This window comes from Siniperca chuatsi, linkage group LG23 (genome assembly GCF_020085105.1).
Source record: "Siniperca chuatsi isolate FFG_IHB_CAS linkage group LG23, ASM2008510v1, whole genome shotgun sequence".
NCBI lineage: Eukaryota > Metazoa > Chordata > Actinopteri > Centrarchiformes > Sinipercidae > Siniperca > Siniperca chuatsi.
Window position 1 is genome coordinate 18,032,273 of NC_058064.1, and position 18,100 is coordinate 18,050,372.

Below are 18,100 nucleotides of genomic sequence, written 5' to 3' on the forward strand. Positions count from 1 at the left end.
TACTGTAAAATAAATAATGTTTATTACTGCAGTTTTAAATCTGAATTCAACTGGAAAGCATTTAAAATTTAGGCCAACTGTGGACACTGCCACAGCTTGGATAGAACAGATCTCTAAGTAACTTTTACTTAGCAACAAGTGAAAGCAATCCCATCTATAGGTTTCTCTTTATCATCCTTATTCTTCCTCGTTCACACCATTCAACTTCAAAATGTTCAGCTCATTGAGGACATTTTTCGAATAACTTTAAGTGTTTTTATCTTTCATACTTTCCCCCCCATTCAAATGAATCGGCAGAATGTTCAGAGTCAGAGTAGGTGACATGACGCAGAGTGGGGTTAAGCTGTTAAACTCTTCTTAAACATGTATCTTCATCTTCCTCTTACTCCCACAATTCCCACTCTTCATACATTATTCTTTCACCAAAAACGCTGAAAAAATTGTCCTCTTTCAAACAATGTAACTATCTGAGCAAGCTGACGTTCACATTTTCCGCAATGAGCCTCAAAGTGACCGGAGTGCCATGGAACTGCCCCGATGTTAACTGAGCCCAAACATTTCAGGAGCAAAACAGAAAAGGGGACTTTTTAAACTCGCAGTATTTCCCAGATTTTTGACACCATGAACAGATATTTTACAGCAAAGCGTTCAGCAGAGTCCACTCTCGCTCATGATGTAAAAATCGGGAATTACTTAGGGTAACAAACCAGAGTTTGAGTGGTGCCTCTCAGCTTAATCTCTATTAAATGAACTGACCCAGGAGTCACTCAGCGGTTACCATCACCATGTCAGCCTTTAATTGCAGGTGGCTGATTATACTGCTTCTCTGATGAGACTGTGGTGTCACAGTAGCTTTATTACAGATAAACACAGGTGTTATATACAAACATTTGAACATTTTTAACTGTCTCTGCTATTTTAACGCCTTTCATTGCTTCCTGCATCTCTAGTAAGCGATCAATCTGACGTAGGAGTCCCTCAGCAGTTAACTGCAGTTGGTGGATTCTTAACTGACGTGACACACACACACACACACACACACACACACACACACACACACACACACACACACACGCATGCACAGACACACAAAGCAAGTCATGTTCCTTCAAAAGGGAACTAATTTGACAAATTCACACATATATACACTATGGGAGAAACACATGCATGCGTACATGTTTAAATGAAATTGGTGATAACAATAACACACAGACATATGGACATAGATAAACAAAGGCAGGTGCTTATAGGGCTTAGACCTCAGCTGGTAGTTTACCCTTATTCCTACTGAGACACTCGAATGACTCCTCATACTCTTAAGCTCATTTAAGTCCTTACACTAGAACTCTCATTTCAACACGTTTCATTGCTTACACTGTATTTTGCCCCCTTTATCCCTTTCCTACTATTCCAACTCTTTATACTCCCTCATATAAAGTTAAGCCAGGAATGCAGTTTAGCTCCCAGCCATCCATCAAGCAATGCTGTTCAGCTCCCAGCTGTGCGTGAAGCAATGCAGTCCAGCTTCCAGCTATTCAAGCAGTGCAGTTTAGCGCCCAGCTATACATGAAGCAATGCAGCTCAGCTTCAGCAGCCAGCAATCCCACTGCAATTTCTGAAGAAATAGCATTCTCTAGTTTTTATTGCACTACAACTTAAGCAGAGCAGATGGCCTGGCATTCATTTAAATATCTTTATTTACAATAAAGCAAACTGTGAACTCCTCAAACGAGGAGAAATGTAAACAGGGTTTGTCATTCAGTAAGCTCGGGAGAGTTATTTCTCTCATCTAATACAAGAAATATGTAAAAGTTTAGTCTTGCTTGAAATCTACATTCAGGATCTGAAGACATACGCTGTTGTGAGTCCAAAGTGGTAGAAATTATCTGGAAAAAAAAAAAAAGGTAGCAAAACCTGCTGCAAAATGTTCAAGAAGACATCCATTATGTATGTAGACACATGGGCTCTGTGTTCACTGTGGCCCTGCTGGGTGCAGTTCATCAATTGTCCACTAGGAGGTGCTGGTCTGACATGGCAGGAGGAAGGTATGAGGGTCCAGTACCATGCAGGAAACCCAGCACTCCTCTCCTTCCTCCACTGTGCAGTGAAAACCAAACACCAGCTGATAACCTGGGAATAAGAAAAACTATATGGTGAGGCCTGTTAACACCGGCAAACATACAGCGTTATACTTCAAATAGTTTCTATTTTTACACAGCTGAGGTCTGGGGATGCAGCAACTCTGATAGGCACAACTCTATGAATTTTCCTTTGAACACACTTCCTTTCCTTTCATTTGTTCCAACTTGATGTTGGCCTCATCTATTTTAAATGGTTTTAACTATTCTATCATGGCTTCAGTAGCTTTGATTTGTTTTACAATTTAAAATTCCTTGATTTAATGTTTCAAACTTCAACTATTTTTGGACTAAGGCTGAAGAGTTAAAAGAGTTCAAACGGAATGCAGAACTTCTCTTTAACTGATTTCAAATATCCTGCTACAGATCTTAAAACATATATTCATTCAGTCTTAACACTAGAACCGCCAGGAGTCGCTGTATACCTAAAACCGCCAACAGGTAAAATTTACCCGCTATTTCTATTTCTATTACCCGCTTATTTCTGCTACGCGGTGCTCAAACACACTTTGCACAGACGTTCAGCACCTTGGGTGTGCACTTCCCACAAACAGCCTCCCACCAATTCAGGCACTTACAGAATGTTTTATTGTGTTTGCATTCTGCCTTCACAAGTTTCTCCTGCGCTCTGCTGCCCCTGAGCAGGGCATGTCCACGCTCTTTCGATGCCATCCACTGTTGTAGTTCTATTCTAAACACAGTCTGAATTTAAATGCAGCATACAATTTAGAAAATACGACTGACTATTGCAGTGTTTTTATAGGCCTAAATGATAATAATAATAATGTAGAATAAGAATCTAAGGTGTTCTTCCTGCTTGTTTGTTTCGGACTGGCGTGCATCCAAACAATTACCCATACAAAAATATTTATTGAAAAGAACAATAATTCGTATCGTTCAAAGTACATTTTTTCCCAACAAAACAATCTATAATGATCACTTTTGCTAAACAATAGGCCTACTGTGGTCGAAAACTCTCCGCAGGTCAAAAACCACATAATGAGGACGCACACCACCTGAAGGGACCGCAAAACACACCTGTGTCAGAGGGAAAGACTTCCTTAGACTAAGTCCATTTCATAAATGTTTATAGGCTACATTTGATAATATTAGTATAATAGTTTTGCCTCACTTTTCACGAGGGCTCTGGATCGCTGTCAGATGATGACCCGTCAATCTACCCAGGACTCCTCTCCTTCACTCAGTGCACAGAGCAAGCCTAGTGCCTGTTTGCATTCATAACTCCCTTTCTCTTATCCAAACTGAAGGTTAGTAGACAAAAGGCGCCAATAGAATGTTTAAACGCGTGAAATGAATAGGATGAAAATGACTACGTTCTCTGTCGGGGGAAATTTTACCAGCTGGCGCTTATAGGTATAAATGCCCATTTTTAAAATCTGGCTTTATTGTGACAATTTTTGACAATAGGGGGTGCTACATAACACATGCTGAGCTAACAAAATGAGGCTAAAGCTGCATGTCCCACCCAGAAAAAAAAGTCTGCATTGTTTTTGTATTGCAGTGAAGCTAGTCAGCCCTAATGGTACTAGGTATAATAAGGAAAAAGGAATGAGATCAGCCTGTTATTCTGGGAAAATACTACAGAGTACATATACTAGTCGTTAACTGGGCTATTTTTTAACGTAACCTATAACCCCCAACCCAATGTAGTTAGTTAATGGTATGCAGCTAGTTAGCTGGACATGCTAGTGATTGCAGCTTATGTTAGAGCAGATACACACACAGTGGAATCCATTCCTTACAATTTTGATTTTGAGTTTTTGGCCAGAAAAGAAATACACCACTGTCTGAACTCTTTAAATGGCACACATCGCTCTTACTACTGCTTAATGCACACCACTTCAACATGTGGAGAAATCCAAAAGTATGACAGGTCTGCCGTGCCTAGTTATGGTTGCTAAGCTATGACTGGACAATCCTTGTTCAGGAGAGGGAGTTTAGTGATCAGTACATTCCACATGATAAATAAAACCCCACACAAGTCATGAACATAGCTGAATTAACTCTTGTAAAAACTGTTTCTGAATCTCTGGCTGTACCAGTTGGCGCATTCAGGGCCATTCCTTGTGGTGGACCCTGTCTTTCTTCTTCTTCTCGTTTTTCTGCTTCTGCAGTCTCTCCAGCTCTGCCTCATACATCATCTCCTGGATCAGGTATTTCTCTCTGCGCATTCTGTCCCGCAGGTCCTTGGGAAGGTCGGGGATCAGGTATGCGATCAGGGTCTTGATGGCAAAGACCATATGCTGCAAAAACAGAGTACGCTATCACAAATGCCAGAGCCATACCTTTACAATAAAAACAAACCAAATATTTTAGATGAATAGAAACTTAGTTATCAAGTTGCTTTAAAATTGAGTCTGATTTGTTTGAAGAAATAATGTCTAATTCCATAATGTTTAGCTTTAAAATGACCTCAACAGCAGCATATAATCCTGCTGGAAGGGAGAAGAATTCAATTCATTTATATAGCGGCAATTAATAACAGAGGTTATCTCATTGCACTTTTCCTATAGAGCAGGTCTAGACCGTACTCTTTAAAGAAAAGGTTGACACTGGTTATGTAATTCAGTACAATGCAGGACAGTGATGACACTCGGTCTGTTTTCTGGACAGGTTATAAATAAAGCCTGGAGTAGGCCTCAGTCCAGTTAATAATACTTAAACCTGCATTAATTGATTGACTGCTTTTATATGAGTTGATATGACCAACATGTTAGCAAACAGTTGCTTATTTATACATCTACTTTAGCAGACATGGAGCAACATTATCATTTATTTAGAGTCGTGTTTCTGTCCATAATGTGAGTTCACTCTCCTTTTAGATCTGTTTATGATCTCCACCAACTCCTGAAGGAAATGTCTGGCTCTTCAGCTGCTAAACGCTCCACTGGCTAGTCACTAGCTTTGTCTGTCTCCTGTTTAGTGCTGGGCAGGTAGTATACAGTGGGCTTATCAGAGCTTTTTCGATGAAAACAGCAGCTAAAACACATTACACATAGTCATTCAAATCATTGTTTGTATAAAAATATAATTTAGTGCTTTAATTGTTTTAAAAAGTGCCTTTTTGAAACACATCTTAAATATAAATGAGTTACTTTGTGATTATGGAGTTGTGGACTATTCTAAACGAGATTCATTTGAACCACCTGTGTAAGTCTGTGTTAGTGGCAGTGTGTGTACACGGCACTGGACTGAGGCTGCTGATGAAAGATGGAACAGGTCACAGAAATCATGTATTTTGGTGCAATCAGAGGAGTAAAAACAGACAAAACAGTGGAAGCAAAAATGTTTACAAACACAATATCAAAAACTCAAGTGATCAGCATTTGAACAGAAGGGAATACAGGCTTTCCTTTACAAGTGTGGGCGCCAGCGGTGAAATTAGATCTGCCGCATTTCCTTTGTGCATGTGAAACTCCCTAGTCTCACAAACTGATTTCATCAAAGTGGTTTATTTTGATGGAACTTTGATGAGATGAAATGAAATTTTGATGAGTTTCTCCCTACCAATTGGTATTCACTGAAATATCTAAATAATCTCTGTCTCCACTTACAGACGACATGAATTTAAAGTTAACTTGTCAACATGTAGACTAATCAATCAATCTAAAGCAATTCAAAACAATTTTCTAAGAGAGCCAAATGAGTTAATCTGTTTTAAAAGGCTTAAGTCTAAAACTAAAGCTCAGTGTGTTTTTCTTTACTAATACTTTATTTGCTGTGAACAAATTAGAGAAAAATGTTGAAGAAAATGTAGAGGGGCACTCATGAGTGGAGACAGAAAAATAAAAAGCATTGACAAAAGAATATGAAGGAATCCATTCTAAACCTGCTGTCTGGTGTGATTTGTCAAAGATTAAAAACACTGACCTCAAATACAATGATGAATGCTAGCCGGGCTGCCAGGACGTGCCAGAACTGTAGAGTGTATGAGTAGGGCTCAGCAGAGTCTGGAGGCTCCCTGTAGTCACGATACCTGGTGGGTCAAACAGATGTGTTCAAAGGTCATCACAAAGCAGCACTAATGATATCTCATGTCAGTGATTCAACAACCGGCACAAACAAATCTACTCTAAATCTCTTGGTAAATATCATATTAAGCTTCAAAATAACGTGTACAAAAGATGTTTTTAGCTTTAGGTTGTCTTACTATGTAAAATCTTGCACTGCTTTTTGTATATTGACAAAACGTTTGCTTTAAATGACCTTTGTGTGTTTATTTATTCTTGTTGAAGTTGGCCTCTGGGTTATATCTACACTCCTGTTTGAATTATTTATTTTGTGATTTATATTTTATGTGGCGCTCAGTAAGAGCCCGTGTGTTAATAGGGATCATTAATAAAGTGATGGATGAACACACACAAAATAGGTTATGCAATCCATCCTGGGGTTGCACAAATGCTTGCAGGCAAATCCTGTTAAAAATGAATAAGCTGTTTCTTTTTTAGTGCAAGAGACACACACACACACACATGCCCTACCTGCAATACTTCACAGATTCTCCAAACAGCTCGGAGCCAGTAGTCTTGGGCTGTGATCTCATCTCAAAGTCAGACACCCGGAATACTGAGAGACTGGCGTTGACATAACCCATCATACACCTGAGGAACATACGAGAAGTAATTTTATACATCACTTACAGTAGCTAAAAAAGGAATAAAATCAACCACTACTACACAAAGTTATTAAAGTAAAAGAAACAAAGGAACTAACAGGATCAAGAGTCCAACTAATCACTAACTAATATTAGCTAAACTAAAACAATTTAACTGCTCAATCCTCACCCCTCCCCTGCTCGTCCCTGACCAGCACAAGGGCCATACTTGTAGGCGTAAACAAGGCGAGGGATGAAGTCTGAGGTAACAGCGATGACAAAGGCGTTGGTGATGACAGACAAGATGCCGATGCCCTCTAGAATGCCATACCAGATCCCTGCCACAAACACATACAATTAGATATGAAATTATACCTAAAACCATATAAAACAGGAAGGCAAACTTTAAAAAAAAAATCAACATTTCTTGTGCCCGAGAAAACAAAGTACATGTATCATCTTTAATTTACCTATGTCTTTGGCTTGTGAGGGCAGAGGTCGGCGCCACTGTGTGACAAACTTGTAGGCGTCTAAACGAATCTCAATGATGTTGTTGAGCAGCGCTAAGAGAGGGGCCAGAGGGAAAGCTGCCACAAAGGTGGTGGTGAAGCCAAACTGTAAAACTGAAACAAACACAAAAACCACAAGTCTTCAGGTCCCATAGTTACAGATGTTCATCATGGCTAACATGTTAGCAAACAGTTGCATATTCATATACATTCAGCAGATATGGGGCAACATTCGCATTCATTTAGTCATGTTTCTGTCCACCGGATGACAGTCCAATATTCACGCTCCTTTTAGCTCTGTTTTGGTCTCCACTAATTCCTGAGGGCAATATCTGGCTTTATTAGCTGCTAAATGCTCCACTATGCCAACAAGCTAGTTGCTAACTTTGTTTACCGTTTGGTGCTGGGCCAGTAGTGTACAGTGGATTTATCAAAGCCTTTTTGCTAAAAACAGCTGCCTGCTGCGTGTGAAAACAACTCTGATGATAGCAGTGAGAGTGAACCAAAATAATAAAGTTGTGAGCTAGAAAACCAAAACAATAAGCTGAAAGATGCTAAAATGCTGAAGGAAACTGCATAGTTAAGCAATAATTCTCTGTGGGTTTGTCACTACGAGCGACCCCTTTCACATTACACATTTTCCACTGTTAACATAAAAATATTAATTAGTGCAGCTTTAAGTTTATTTTAACCCACTCAGTCACAAATGCAAATGAACAACTATTTTTACATTTTGTTGCATGTCCTTTTCATATTTAAATTTTTTATATATCTGATAAGACAGTGAAGGGCAACAATAAAGGTGTGAGCATGTGGAAAAGCTCCCAGCCCAAATTCAATCCACAGCAAATCAGTGTCACTGTTACATAACATGCACTGCAGCTGCTGGGTCAGCAAGTGAAAAAAATATTTTATTGTTAAAAAAAAATTGTACTATACAAGATTAAACTGTGGAATGCATTTGGGATAACCTCAAACCTGATATTTAAGGTTGTGGAACAAACATGAGTAAGGTTTTTACTATTACTGGAGCTATTTGTGCTAAACATGTAAAGACAGTTTATGTATGTCACTCCAGTTGCAACATACTCATTTCTAAGTATTCATCAAAAAGTCCATAGGCATTCATTGGCTGTAGGTTGTAATCCCTCTCCCACTGTGGGAAGCTGTCCTTGGCTTTCTGTCCGTGCTCTCTCCTCAGCCTCCGCCGTGTCCACCAGTTCTGGACCAGCCTAGCAAAACAACAACAGAACAAACAATAACAGAAGATGGGAGAAATGATTGCTTCAGTACAGAAACAAGTGGATCAAATGTCATCTGCTATTACACTGCAGTCAGGAATACAGTCGACTGGTACTATATCTGACTGAGCATATTTACCGTAACACTGATTTAGTGAATTGATCATTTTTTTCATTTTTTAAAAATTGTTAATTATTTGCTCTTTGGTCAGAAGCATCTTGGTATGTCTGACATTTGAAGGCTATAAAAGAAACCACTGGAACCCACGGGTAGCCGAGCTCCATGAAATTGTTCCAGGTCTGTTTTAGCACCATGATGATCCCCATCTGCATACAGAGGTCAATGAGACAGCCACTGGGGTGACACTGCAGCAACAGAAAGAGAGAGAGAGAGAGAGAGAGAGAGAGAGAGAGAGAGAGAGAAATCAAACTGTAGCCTTTGCTAGCAATGGCACTTTTAAAATGTAAGCACAAATTGGAGGCACTCTGCATTGCTGAGACTAGTCTTTGTTCTGTCAGGTTTTGTAAGAATCACTCAATGGAAAACAAGTCAAGTGGAACGTCACACAGACCTAGGTTATGTTGGAGTGTGTCCAAAATTATTTTACGACACGACACTACCCCATAATTCCTATGCATACAGGGATTATCTTTTTATATTCCTTTGGTAGATTTTAAAGTGTATCTTGTATTTGATTCAGAGTTTCAAATGCAATTGTTTTACAATGCTGATTAAGGATACTTGCAAAAAACTGTTGTTTTTGTTACTTTGTGTTGTTGTAATTTCTTCCTTACAAATTATTATATAGCCTTATACTGTATACAACATAGAGGTACATTACAAGGTAACTTTTGCAAGCATGCAAATTCATATAAAGACAGCACAGGTCTACAACACCAACATGAATTATTATTATTTAAGATATTTTTTGGGGCCTTTTGCCTTTATTTGATAGAAACAGCTAGAGAGAGACAGGAAATGTGGGAGAGAGAGAGAGGGGATGACACGCAGCAAAGGGCTGCGGGCTGGATTTGAACCTGCGCTGCAGCAGTAAGGACGCAGCCTTGTACATGGTGCGTGCGTTTTACCAGGTGAGCTACCATGAATTATTAATCAAAATGTTTTGTTGTAAGCAACAACACCTTTCAGACATATCCCTGCAGCTTTTATCAGCTTTGCAAATGTTCATTAAAACCACTAAGCACAATCATGATTCTGCACGGCCACAAATGGCTGACTGAGGCTGCACTTGTACTATACATGTCACATTACAGAGAATTTTTCCATTTCCATTTCAGCAGCCGTGGGAAGCACATTAGCTCAGCACCTAAAAGCACCAGCTCAGGCCTTTTGTCCCCTTAGACCACTTCAGTGTGTGGTATTCCCTGCATGTTCCCATAAGTACTGCTGGCAGCAATGCTTACTATACTGCTGCTGGGGGTTAAATGTCTGGCGGTTGGGCATACAGTAATAGCCTAATGTCCAATTTAGAAATACTTCGATCCATAATGCTTTGCTGGTATTCCCCCATGGGAAAGCAAAGTAATGACTCACTTCTTCCAGTTTCCAGCGATTGATGAGGCGTAGATATGCACCAGGCCGGCCTGTAAATCTGTCAACCAAGCAAAAAACAATCATTTTAAAAATAAAGTCTGTTTTTCCTATGTCAGGTGGCAACTTTACTATTATTCAACACCAGCAGACTTAGCAATGGTCAATAGGATGTTTAAGTCATATTATACTGACAAACCAAAGGTCCTGTTGAAAAATGGAGATACAGCGTCAAAAAATAAAACAGTAGAAAAACATAGCCCAGATCAGCTCTGCTCAAAGTTGTAAATGTGTTAGAATGGACTTAATGCTCAAAGTTGTAAATGTTTTGGACTTGGATGCCATACTATCTATTCTAGATTTTAAAATCTCCTATTGACACCTGACTGGTTTACCTAATGTAAAAGCTGAGAACACTCTTCTGTCAGGGGAGTCAATGTTTCTTGTGGTGTGCCTCAAGGTTCTGTCTCTTTTTCTATTTAAAAATATGGTGACACACACGTCTGTTTCATCCAAATACATCAGTAAGTTTGGTTAGTGAATTTAATATTTAAGCACGTTTCTGGAGTGCCACAGTGGCCTGTAGCTACTTGAAGAGTCAAGGTCACATCACCTCCATTATATTATCATGATAATATCATTATGTACATTATATAAATGTATACAGTATATATATATGTATGTATACACACACACCACAGGCTGTCAATGTCTCACCGGTACATGAAACAACATGCAGTGACACATGCTGTACTGTGTCTGTGAGTTCTGCATGACGCTCTCACCTTCCCAAAAAGAAGGCAATGTAGAAAGTTGAACTGTTGAGGTTGACAAACTGAAAAAGGAACATCTTGAGGGTAAAGCTGTTCTCCCACTCAGACTCTGTTCTTGGCTGTTCTGTGGTGGCACGGAGAGAAAGGAGGACAGGTGAGATCAAATGAGATATAGATACTGGAGCAGCATAATTCTTTCAGAAATGCACGCAGACCTTACATACTTTGAGTAAAGCGACTAAACTACCATGGAAATTCTAATGAGATTAATTTACGCGACAACACCAATGTACAGCCGTAATTAAGTCTCTACTAAAAACGCTCTTTCAGCCTCAACAATATTAGATCTGCTGGTGCAGTCAACTTACCTAAATTAGTAAGAAGAAGAGCAACTTTTTCATAGAGCTAGAAAAAAAATACAGCGTTGGAGGCCATTAGTGAGGGAGGAAGTTAAATTGATAGTAAATGTATTTTTGCAACAGCCTTTAAAAAGCATATAAATTTAGTCTTTACATGTACAAATGGCAAAAGCATCTTGTATTTCCGTATCTTGGTTGTCATGTGTTATGATTATCACCATTTGGAACTTTCCACTTCATCTCTGCACCACCGCTGCACCACCGCAGAAACTCACCACGTTGAGGAGCATGATGATGCAGAAGTTGATGCAGACTGCCGTTCCGGTGGTCGCCACCTGAGAGTTGTTCCTGATGAGAGCCCAGCCGAAGGCGGCGAAGGTGCTTACGGTGATCACACGGTAAATGACGATGCCAAACACAGCAGCAATCACCACCAGTATCTGTGACATCATAGTGACATGCAAAAATACCACTACAACAAACAATAAATATCAATGTCACATTGCACTTACACTGTAAAAATGTTATCAATTGCTTTATGATATGCGTAAAAATAGGAAATAGTACCTTACTGTACATACAAATTAGTAATCATTAGATGGAACAATATAAAATACTGTAGGTAGTTGACAAAGGCATAAAAACTGTTAATACAAACAAAACAGTGGTTTATTTTTTGGCATAAAAATAAACCACTAATGGATTACTAATAACAGGCCATTTGCCAAGGAATATTTAAATCTACAACCAGGAAATGTGGTGACAAGACTTTGCATTAAAACAAATAAGGCTCCAAGACAGAGTAGATACAAAGGTGAGAGTGGCGCACCTTCTCCAGAAACTCACCATGAAGAAGATCCCGGATGCTGAGACGATGAGGCGACTGTATTTGTCAGTGAAGGCCTGGTAAGGCTCAGGCTTTCCAGATATGGGGTTCATCCTCTCCTTCTTGGAGTATTTGGCCTCAAACTGGGGGCGTATTTCATCCTGAAAGAGAAAGGACAAGACACATGTGAGCAAAATCTAGCAGTAAAGGGCCAGTGAAGGGCCTTAACTCTGTTAAGACCACTAAACCCATACCTACTTAGCCATTTCTGACTTAATTAGTCTAATACTTTAGGTCTCAAAACACTAAGTTTACAAACCAGCCCAGCTAGTTAGCCGCCTAGGCAGGTAGCATGTGCAGGCTTTATAAGCTAAAGAAAAGGAGACGTTGGCTATTGTTTCTGTGCTTATTTGCATCAGGTTCTCGTTGCTTGATTACGAATTACTTTGGTGTCATTGTGCCGTAGCTAACACGAGCTAACTAACTAGCTAAATTTGCAAAAAAAAGGCATGGGGCATGTGAAAGGTGAGGGGCGGTGATTGGTGACAACTCGACATTTTGAAATATATACATTGTATTTTATTTATTCGTATGATAATGTACGTCATAATGTCTTATGTATTTATTTAATACTGAACACTTTGGGAGTCACACACTTTTTTGTGCTGAATATTGTACTTAGAATATGGTTGGCTGTACTTCATTATGACATAAAACAGCTGTGCTTGGTTACAAAACTGTTTCCAGCTGCCAAAATCTATTGTTTATGCATGAATGTAGATAATATCAGCTGAATGGTGATGTTTTTTTGGATACACGTTTTTCAGGGTTTAGTATTCAGATAGCCTAAGCATGTTCGAGTTGACTAGTTTATAACTAAGCTACAGCTGCATTGTGAGTAAGCCACCCACCAAAAACCAGAATCAGAGAGTTTATTATCTCTGACTTGTCTTCTGTTCTGTAAAAATCAGACTCTGAGTCACTTTCACAACCATAAACAGCAATCTTTCAAAGAACACGTTCACCAGTTTGAGTATGATGACAGATGAGGGTTGGAGTATGACAACTGTGTAGGGGTCTGAACGTGTTAAAATTGTACATTTTCAGTGAGTCATACATTTATTTGAGACAGACTCCCTTGGTGCAGGCTTTCAGTACAACAATCGCACCTTTTTAAATGTATGCCTGCAGACTGGCATAGACTGAAAAAAGAGCTGCTGTGAAGGCAGAAATATTGTCATTGTATGAGTTGAAACCTCTTTGGGAGAGCAACAAGTTAGATAATTAAACTACAGAGAAAGAACTCTAATAGAAATACAGTATAAATGGCAGCAACTTTTCACTCTTTAAAATTCTTCTCCTGCCATTCATTATATCTGAAAGGGAGCAAATTAACCACAGATACAGCAATACCAACACTGAAATGACCACATGGAGTAAGTACTTCACCTCCTCTTCCTCCCAGTCAATGAGGTCCCAGTCGTATGCGAGGACAGCTCTGCGTCTTTTCCAGAACTCCAGGAAGACTGTTGCTGGAAGACATGAATAAAATAGCATCAGGTGTTTGCACGTGACCATTTGTGTCACTCCGAAACAGTTCTGATCAATGTGCATTTATCTGATCTGATATATCCTTAAAATATCTGGTAAGACTTTCAGGGTAAAACACTATTTGAACACTATTTTACACATTTATGCTCATATCTATTGCTCTTATTGTTGTTCATATTTGTTGTTGTGTCTTGAAAGCTGTATTAATTGATTTATTTCGGCCACATGGGGTCAGCGGAACAAGCTGTAAACAACACATTATTGATATTATCAGCTTATAAAGTTGTTATGGGGAACATGTTAGCAAACAGCTGCCCATTTACACATCCAGCAGATATGGAGGAACATTAGTATTCTTTTGGAGTCATGTTTCTAATGGATAGAATTTAAATCCAATTTTCCTTTTAGCTCTTCTTTCTCCTTTTGGCTCTGTTTTTCATCTCCACCAACCCCTGAGGGAAATATCTGGTTTTTTAACAGCTATGTTCTGAACTTTGAACTTTGTCTGTCTGCCATTTCGTGGAGGGCAGGTAGTGTGCAGTGGGGAAACGGGGTTGATGAGAAGGGTGAGACTGAACCAAATCACTAAAGTTACAGGCTATAAAGCCAAAACAATGAGCTGAAGAAACACTAAAATGCCCCATGAAGTTGAGGGGAACAGTATTGGCTCAATCCTGAATGACTACTGATAACTAGTGAAACCAGCTGGTTTGATGCCAAGATAATTAGACTGTGTTGAAATTGTCACAGGGCAAAGTGACACTGAAGTGTTTTTGACGCTGATGTTTACGGTGCATAATGACATTCACCCTCATTACCACAGAGCGGTCTCTCCCAGAGAAAGTGTTCATGGAGGGAAGAACAAAGTCCTATGGATAGCTTACTTATTGCCCATATTTATCTGCCTCTCCACTGAAAACTGAAGCAATATTTCTGCAAAGGCTCCACTCTGATCAGATGCTTTTATCCTGAAACAAATTTCAAACAAATGCTTGTAGTTTATTTTCTCTATGGTGTCCACATCCCTATTGAATGTAGAGTAACATGTTTTGAATGTGAAGGCTCAGGCTCCCATGTGGAGCCAGCGGGGGAGCACACTTCTAAGGAACCTTAATGAAGGGATTTGAGCTGATTCTCTACTGCAGTTGAACCAAAAAGTATATTCATTTGGACAGCAGCAGAAACAGCAACTTCCAACACAGAGAAGCAGTGACTGTAAGGTCGGTACTTTACTGTGATTTCTATTAGACTTTTCTTTAAACTGGATAAAAACGTTAAACTGGAGTATTTGCAGACATCAGACTGGGCTCTGGCATGTCTGTGCAGCTGTGAAAACAGCTAAAACCTTCCACATTGCTCTTCATAGAGTTTGATATTCTGCTTAGGTATCCTGGTTCCCTATATAAACGTTTAATATCAGTTTGGCATGTTTTTAGTCAGATTATTAGTTTGTGTGATGATCTCTACATGTGTAATGTGTGTGTGTAAGTATGCATATGCAGTATCTTGTTTCATATTTTACTCTGCAGTATGCACTTTATTTGAACAAACTCAGATATTTTATTGTTCTATTTTGTGCATCATACAGTTTTTATGTTTTGTCTGATGTTTTATCCTTTATTATACCCTTGTACTTGATGAAACTTGATGAAAACTTGAAATGAAGTTTTCCTTCAGCTGTTTTCTATAGTTTTTATAGAGAATGACAAATGGCAACTTTAACTTAATAAGATGCTACTCAACTCTAATTCAAATATAGATCCTTTCAACCGTACATTTACAGAGGCTGCATGACTTTAAAGTTCAACACGTTTGCACTGTGCTTAGAGGTCTGTAACTTTATTAAAGGTTGTTAAAGTTAGTTTGTGGACAAGACAAGAGGGAGACTCTGATAATTACAGTTAGGAATTGGTCTTTTCACTCTAGAATAAATATTTGATATCACATGGACATGATTAAATGGTCTTTAAGATAACATCTTACTAAAATCTTGTAATATTGAATATTTTTTAAAATTCTTTTGCTACACACATCAAATGCATTATTTCTGTCACTAACATTTAAAGTTAAATGGATCTCCCAGCCCTCACACAATATCCTTGGTATTTCAAATCAAGTCTGTTTAGAAGCTTTACACATAGACAAGCTGACCGGAAACATTTCAATAAAAGAAGATTAAAACAACTGAAACAGAGCTCTATCAACACTAGAAATCTTAAATAATACATAATATAAATACATGAAAGAGATTTTGCTCTGAGCACTTGAATTAGTAGAAGCAGGTGAAATACAATGCAAGAAAAATGATCAGATCTAGCAGGGCAGGTTGATTTTATATACTCAGTATATCACAATATGTAACATTCATTTTCATTTGCTCACTGCTGTTCGTCCCCCTTTTCATATGGCCTTGTTTCTCAACATTAGCAGTTTTTTGTATTAAATCATTCATTTTAGTTCAGTGTTTCAGTTAATCAGTTCATTTATTAGTCAGTTAACGCAGATAACATAGCACTTGTTTAATCTGTGTAGTTTTATTTGTGTTTTGCAAAGCTATGACCTGTTAAAATGGGTCTTCCCTTCTGTAGTGATGTCTGACTTTTGTTTGTTCTGCCTGTGACGTTGGTTCTGTGGTGAATGGCATTCTATTAAAGTACTCATGAGTGCTTGTCCCTTTTTTCTATTATTTTCTGGTCAGTAGTAGGAGAGTAGATGGTTTGTTGTGGTTTAATCTATTGATTTCATCAAGTTTTTTGTTGTACTTCCCATTTTTTTGTTTCATTAATATCTTTGTTAATAAATGCCACTGTTTTGTGCGGAATCCTGCTCACAGTTCAAAATTCCCTTTAAAGTTTTACTGTGCCACACAACATCTTTTGGCTTTTATATGGCGGCACACTCAAAAACATCAGCAACATCAGCAGGTTTTCAAAGCTTGTACACCCTTCATTAACTTCATTTCAAAGCCAAATTGAAACTAAACATAAAACAGATTTGATCCTTTTAGTGTGCAGAACTTTAATCTTTGCAGGATGTAAGTAAATACAAGCAAATGCCTCTGCCCGGCTGCACAGGGACACTCCTGGAGCAGTGAGGGATCTGACTGATGGGACTTCTCCAGAACCAAAACCTGACTCTGGGCTTCTCTCAGCCAGAGGTCACCAACTGGGAGTCAACGCCACACCTATCATCAGCTGGTACTGTGACTTTTAATTGGAAATGTTACAGTTCGTGATTCTGTAGCTTTAAATTATAGGGGATCCAGCATGTCAAATTGGTATGAGTTTTGTCAAACGACAAATATAGCAACCTTTACAGGTAATGCATTCACATTTAAAAAAATACAATGTTTGGCTTTACATTTTTTCATACAACTTTTTCTTTACTTTGCCTTGACTTCATATTAGTCCGACTATATCTGCAATTCACCATTAAGCATTTATAAGTGTGAAACCGATAGGGTTTCCACTGCAATGAGGACATTGTCTGAATATGTCTGAGTGTCTGAATTATTAACACACACCAATGCAACAGGGCCTGCACTGCTTTCATTAGTACGTATATTGTAGTGTGAGAGCCATAGCACTTACTGTCTATGAATTAAACAATTCTACCATGTCCTCACTTCTGGGTAACTTAAAAAGCACAAAGTACTGTACTTTATAGAACAATGACTGCATACACCTTTAGCTATATACAAATGTCCTGGCAGTGTTCGTGTCACAACTCAGCACTAAGCTACAAAACAATATTAAATCTTGTATCTCTTCTCTCCTCTTTACCCTCAACAGTTAACAACACCATAATCGTGCTGGGCGTGTTGACCTTTGCCCTCCAGCTGTGTTTAGCTCTGTTCTTCATGCTGACATGTTGGAGATTCGACAACAGAGTACGAGAGGCTCTCAAGCACCCAGAGACTGTAAACAAACTCATTGGTGAGAATTTAGTTTGCTGCAATAGTTTTTGTTCTTGTTTTAGGCTGGTATGTGAATTATTCAAATCAACAAAGTTGATTGTCGATATCGAATCTCGATCATTGAATCAAAAAATTTAAAATAACATAACTTTACAAGTGGTGTGAGTTGTTTCTGAGAAACTATTACACAGATTAAGAAGCAGGATGCAGCCAATATTTAATATCAATATGAACTGTCCATGCAATGCAAAACTCTTCTGCAAAAGTTTACTGTACTACTTGTAACAAATACAAATCACATATTTCTGGTCTGATTTTGTAGCATATTTACAATATTTTTCAGACTAAATATGTTTAGATGGCATGGAATAAAGTGAGAGAAGCAGCATGAACTGAGAATGTTGTCTCTCCCTGGGTGAGAGCTTTCTCACCTGCCACGGTTTGAAAATGGCCTTGTCAGCCCCCTTGTTCACTGTGCTAAACAGCATATTAGTCAAGTAGTTTGTACAGGATAGGAAAAAAATTAATAGTCTAAGAATTTTCTTTTTCTTCAGCGGAGTGACTTTTGGTTAATTTTCCTTTCTTTTGTATTCCTCAGCCCTGTCACCCTTCCACCTAGA

At 38.7% G+C, this 18,100-nt stretch overlaps 1 protein-coding gene across 4 annotated transcripts in view; it reads right to left on the reverse strand.

Annotated features, from left to right (window-relative positions):
• Positions 1 to 18,100, reverse strand: part of LOC122871278 (anoctamin-4-like) — a 50,682-nt gene continuing 32,582 nt past the window's right edge. For all 4 annotated transcript variants that reach the window (XM_044186197.1, XM_044186198.1, XM_044186200.1 and 1 more), the window contains 14 exons: positions 13,463 to 13,545; positions 12,034 to 12,174; positions 11,463 to 11,627; positions 11,197 to 11,233; positions 10,841 to 10,952; positions 10,059 to 10,116; positions 8,772 to 8,869; positions 8,352 to 8,494; positions 7,224 to 7,376; positions 6,944 to 7,091; positions 6,641 to 6,760; positions 6,030 to 6,135; positions 4,199 to 4,402; positions 1 to 2,130 (listed from right to left, as the gene is read on the reverse strand). In XM_044186197.1, the coding sequence (XP_044042132.1) occupies positions 4,211 to 4,402; positions 6,030 to 6,135; positions 6,641 to 6,760; positions 6,944 to 7,091; positions 7,224 to 7,376; positions 8,352 to 8,494; positions 8,772 to 8,869; positions 10,059 to 10,116; positions 10,841 to 10,952; positions 11,197 to 11,233; positions 11,463 to 11,627; positions 12,034 to 12,174; positions 13,463 to 13,545 (1,556 nt within the window). In that variant the 3' untranslated portion in view covers positions 1 to 2,130; positions 4,199 to 4,210. The remainder of the gene's footprint in view (positions 2,131 to 4,198; positions 4,403 to 6,029; positions 6,136 to 6,640; positions 6,761 to 6,943; positions 7,092 to 7,223; positions 7,377 to 8,351; positions 8,495 to 8,771; positions 8,870 to 10,058; positions 10,117 to 10,840; positions 10,953 to 11,196; positions 11,234 to 11,462; positions 11,628 to 12,033; positions 12,175 to 13,462; positions 13,546 to 18,100) is intronic.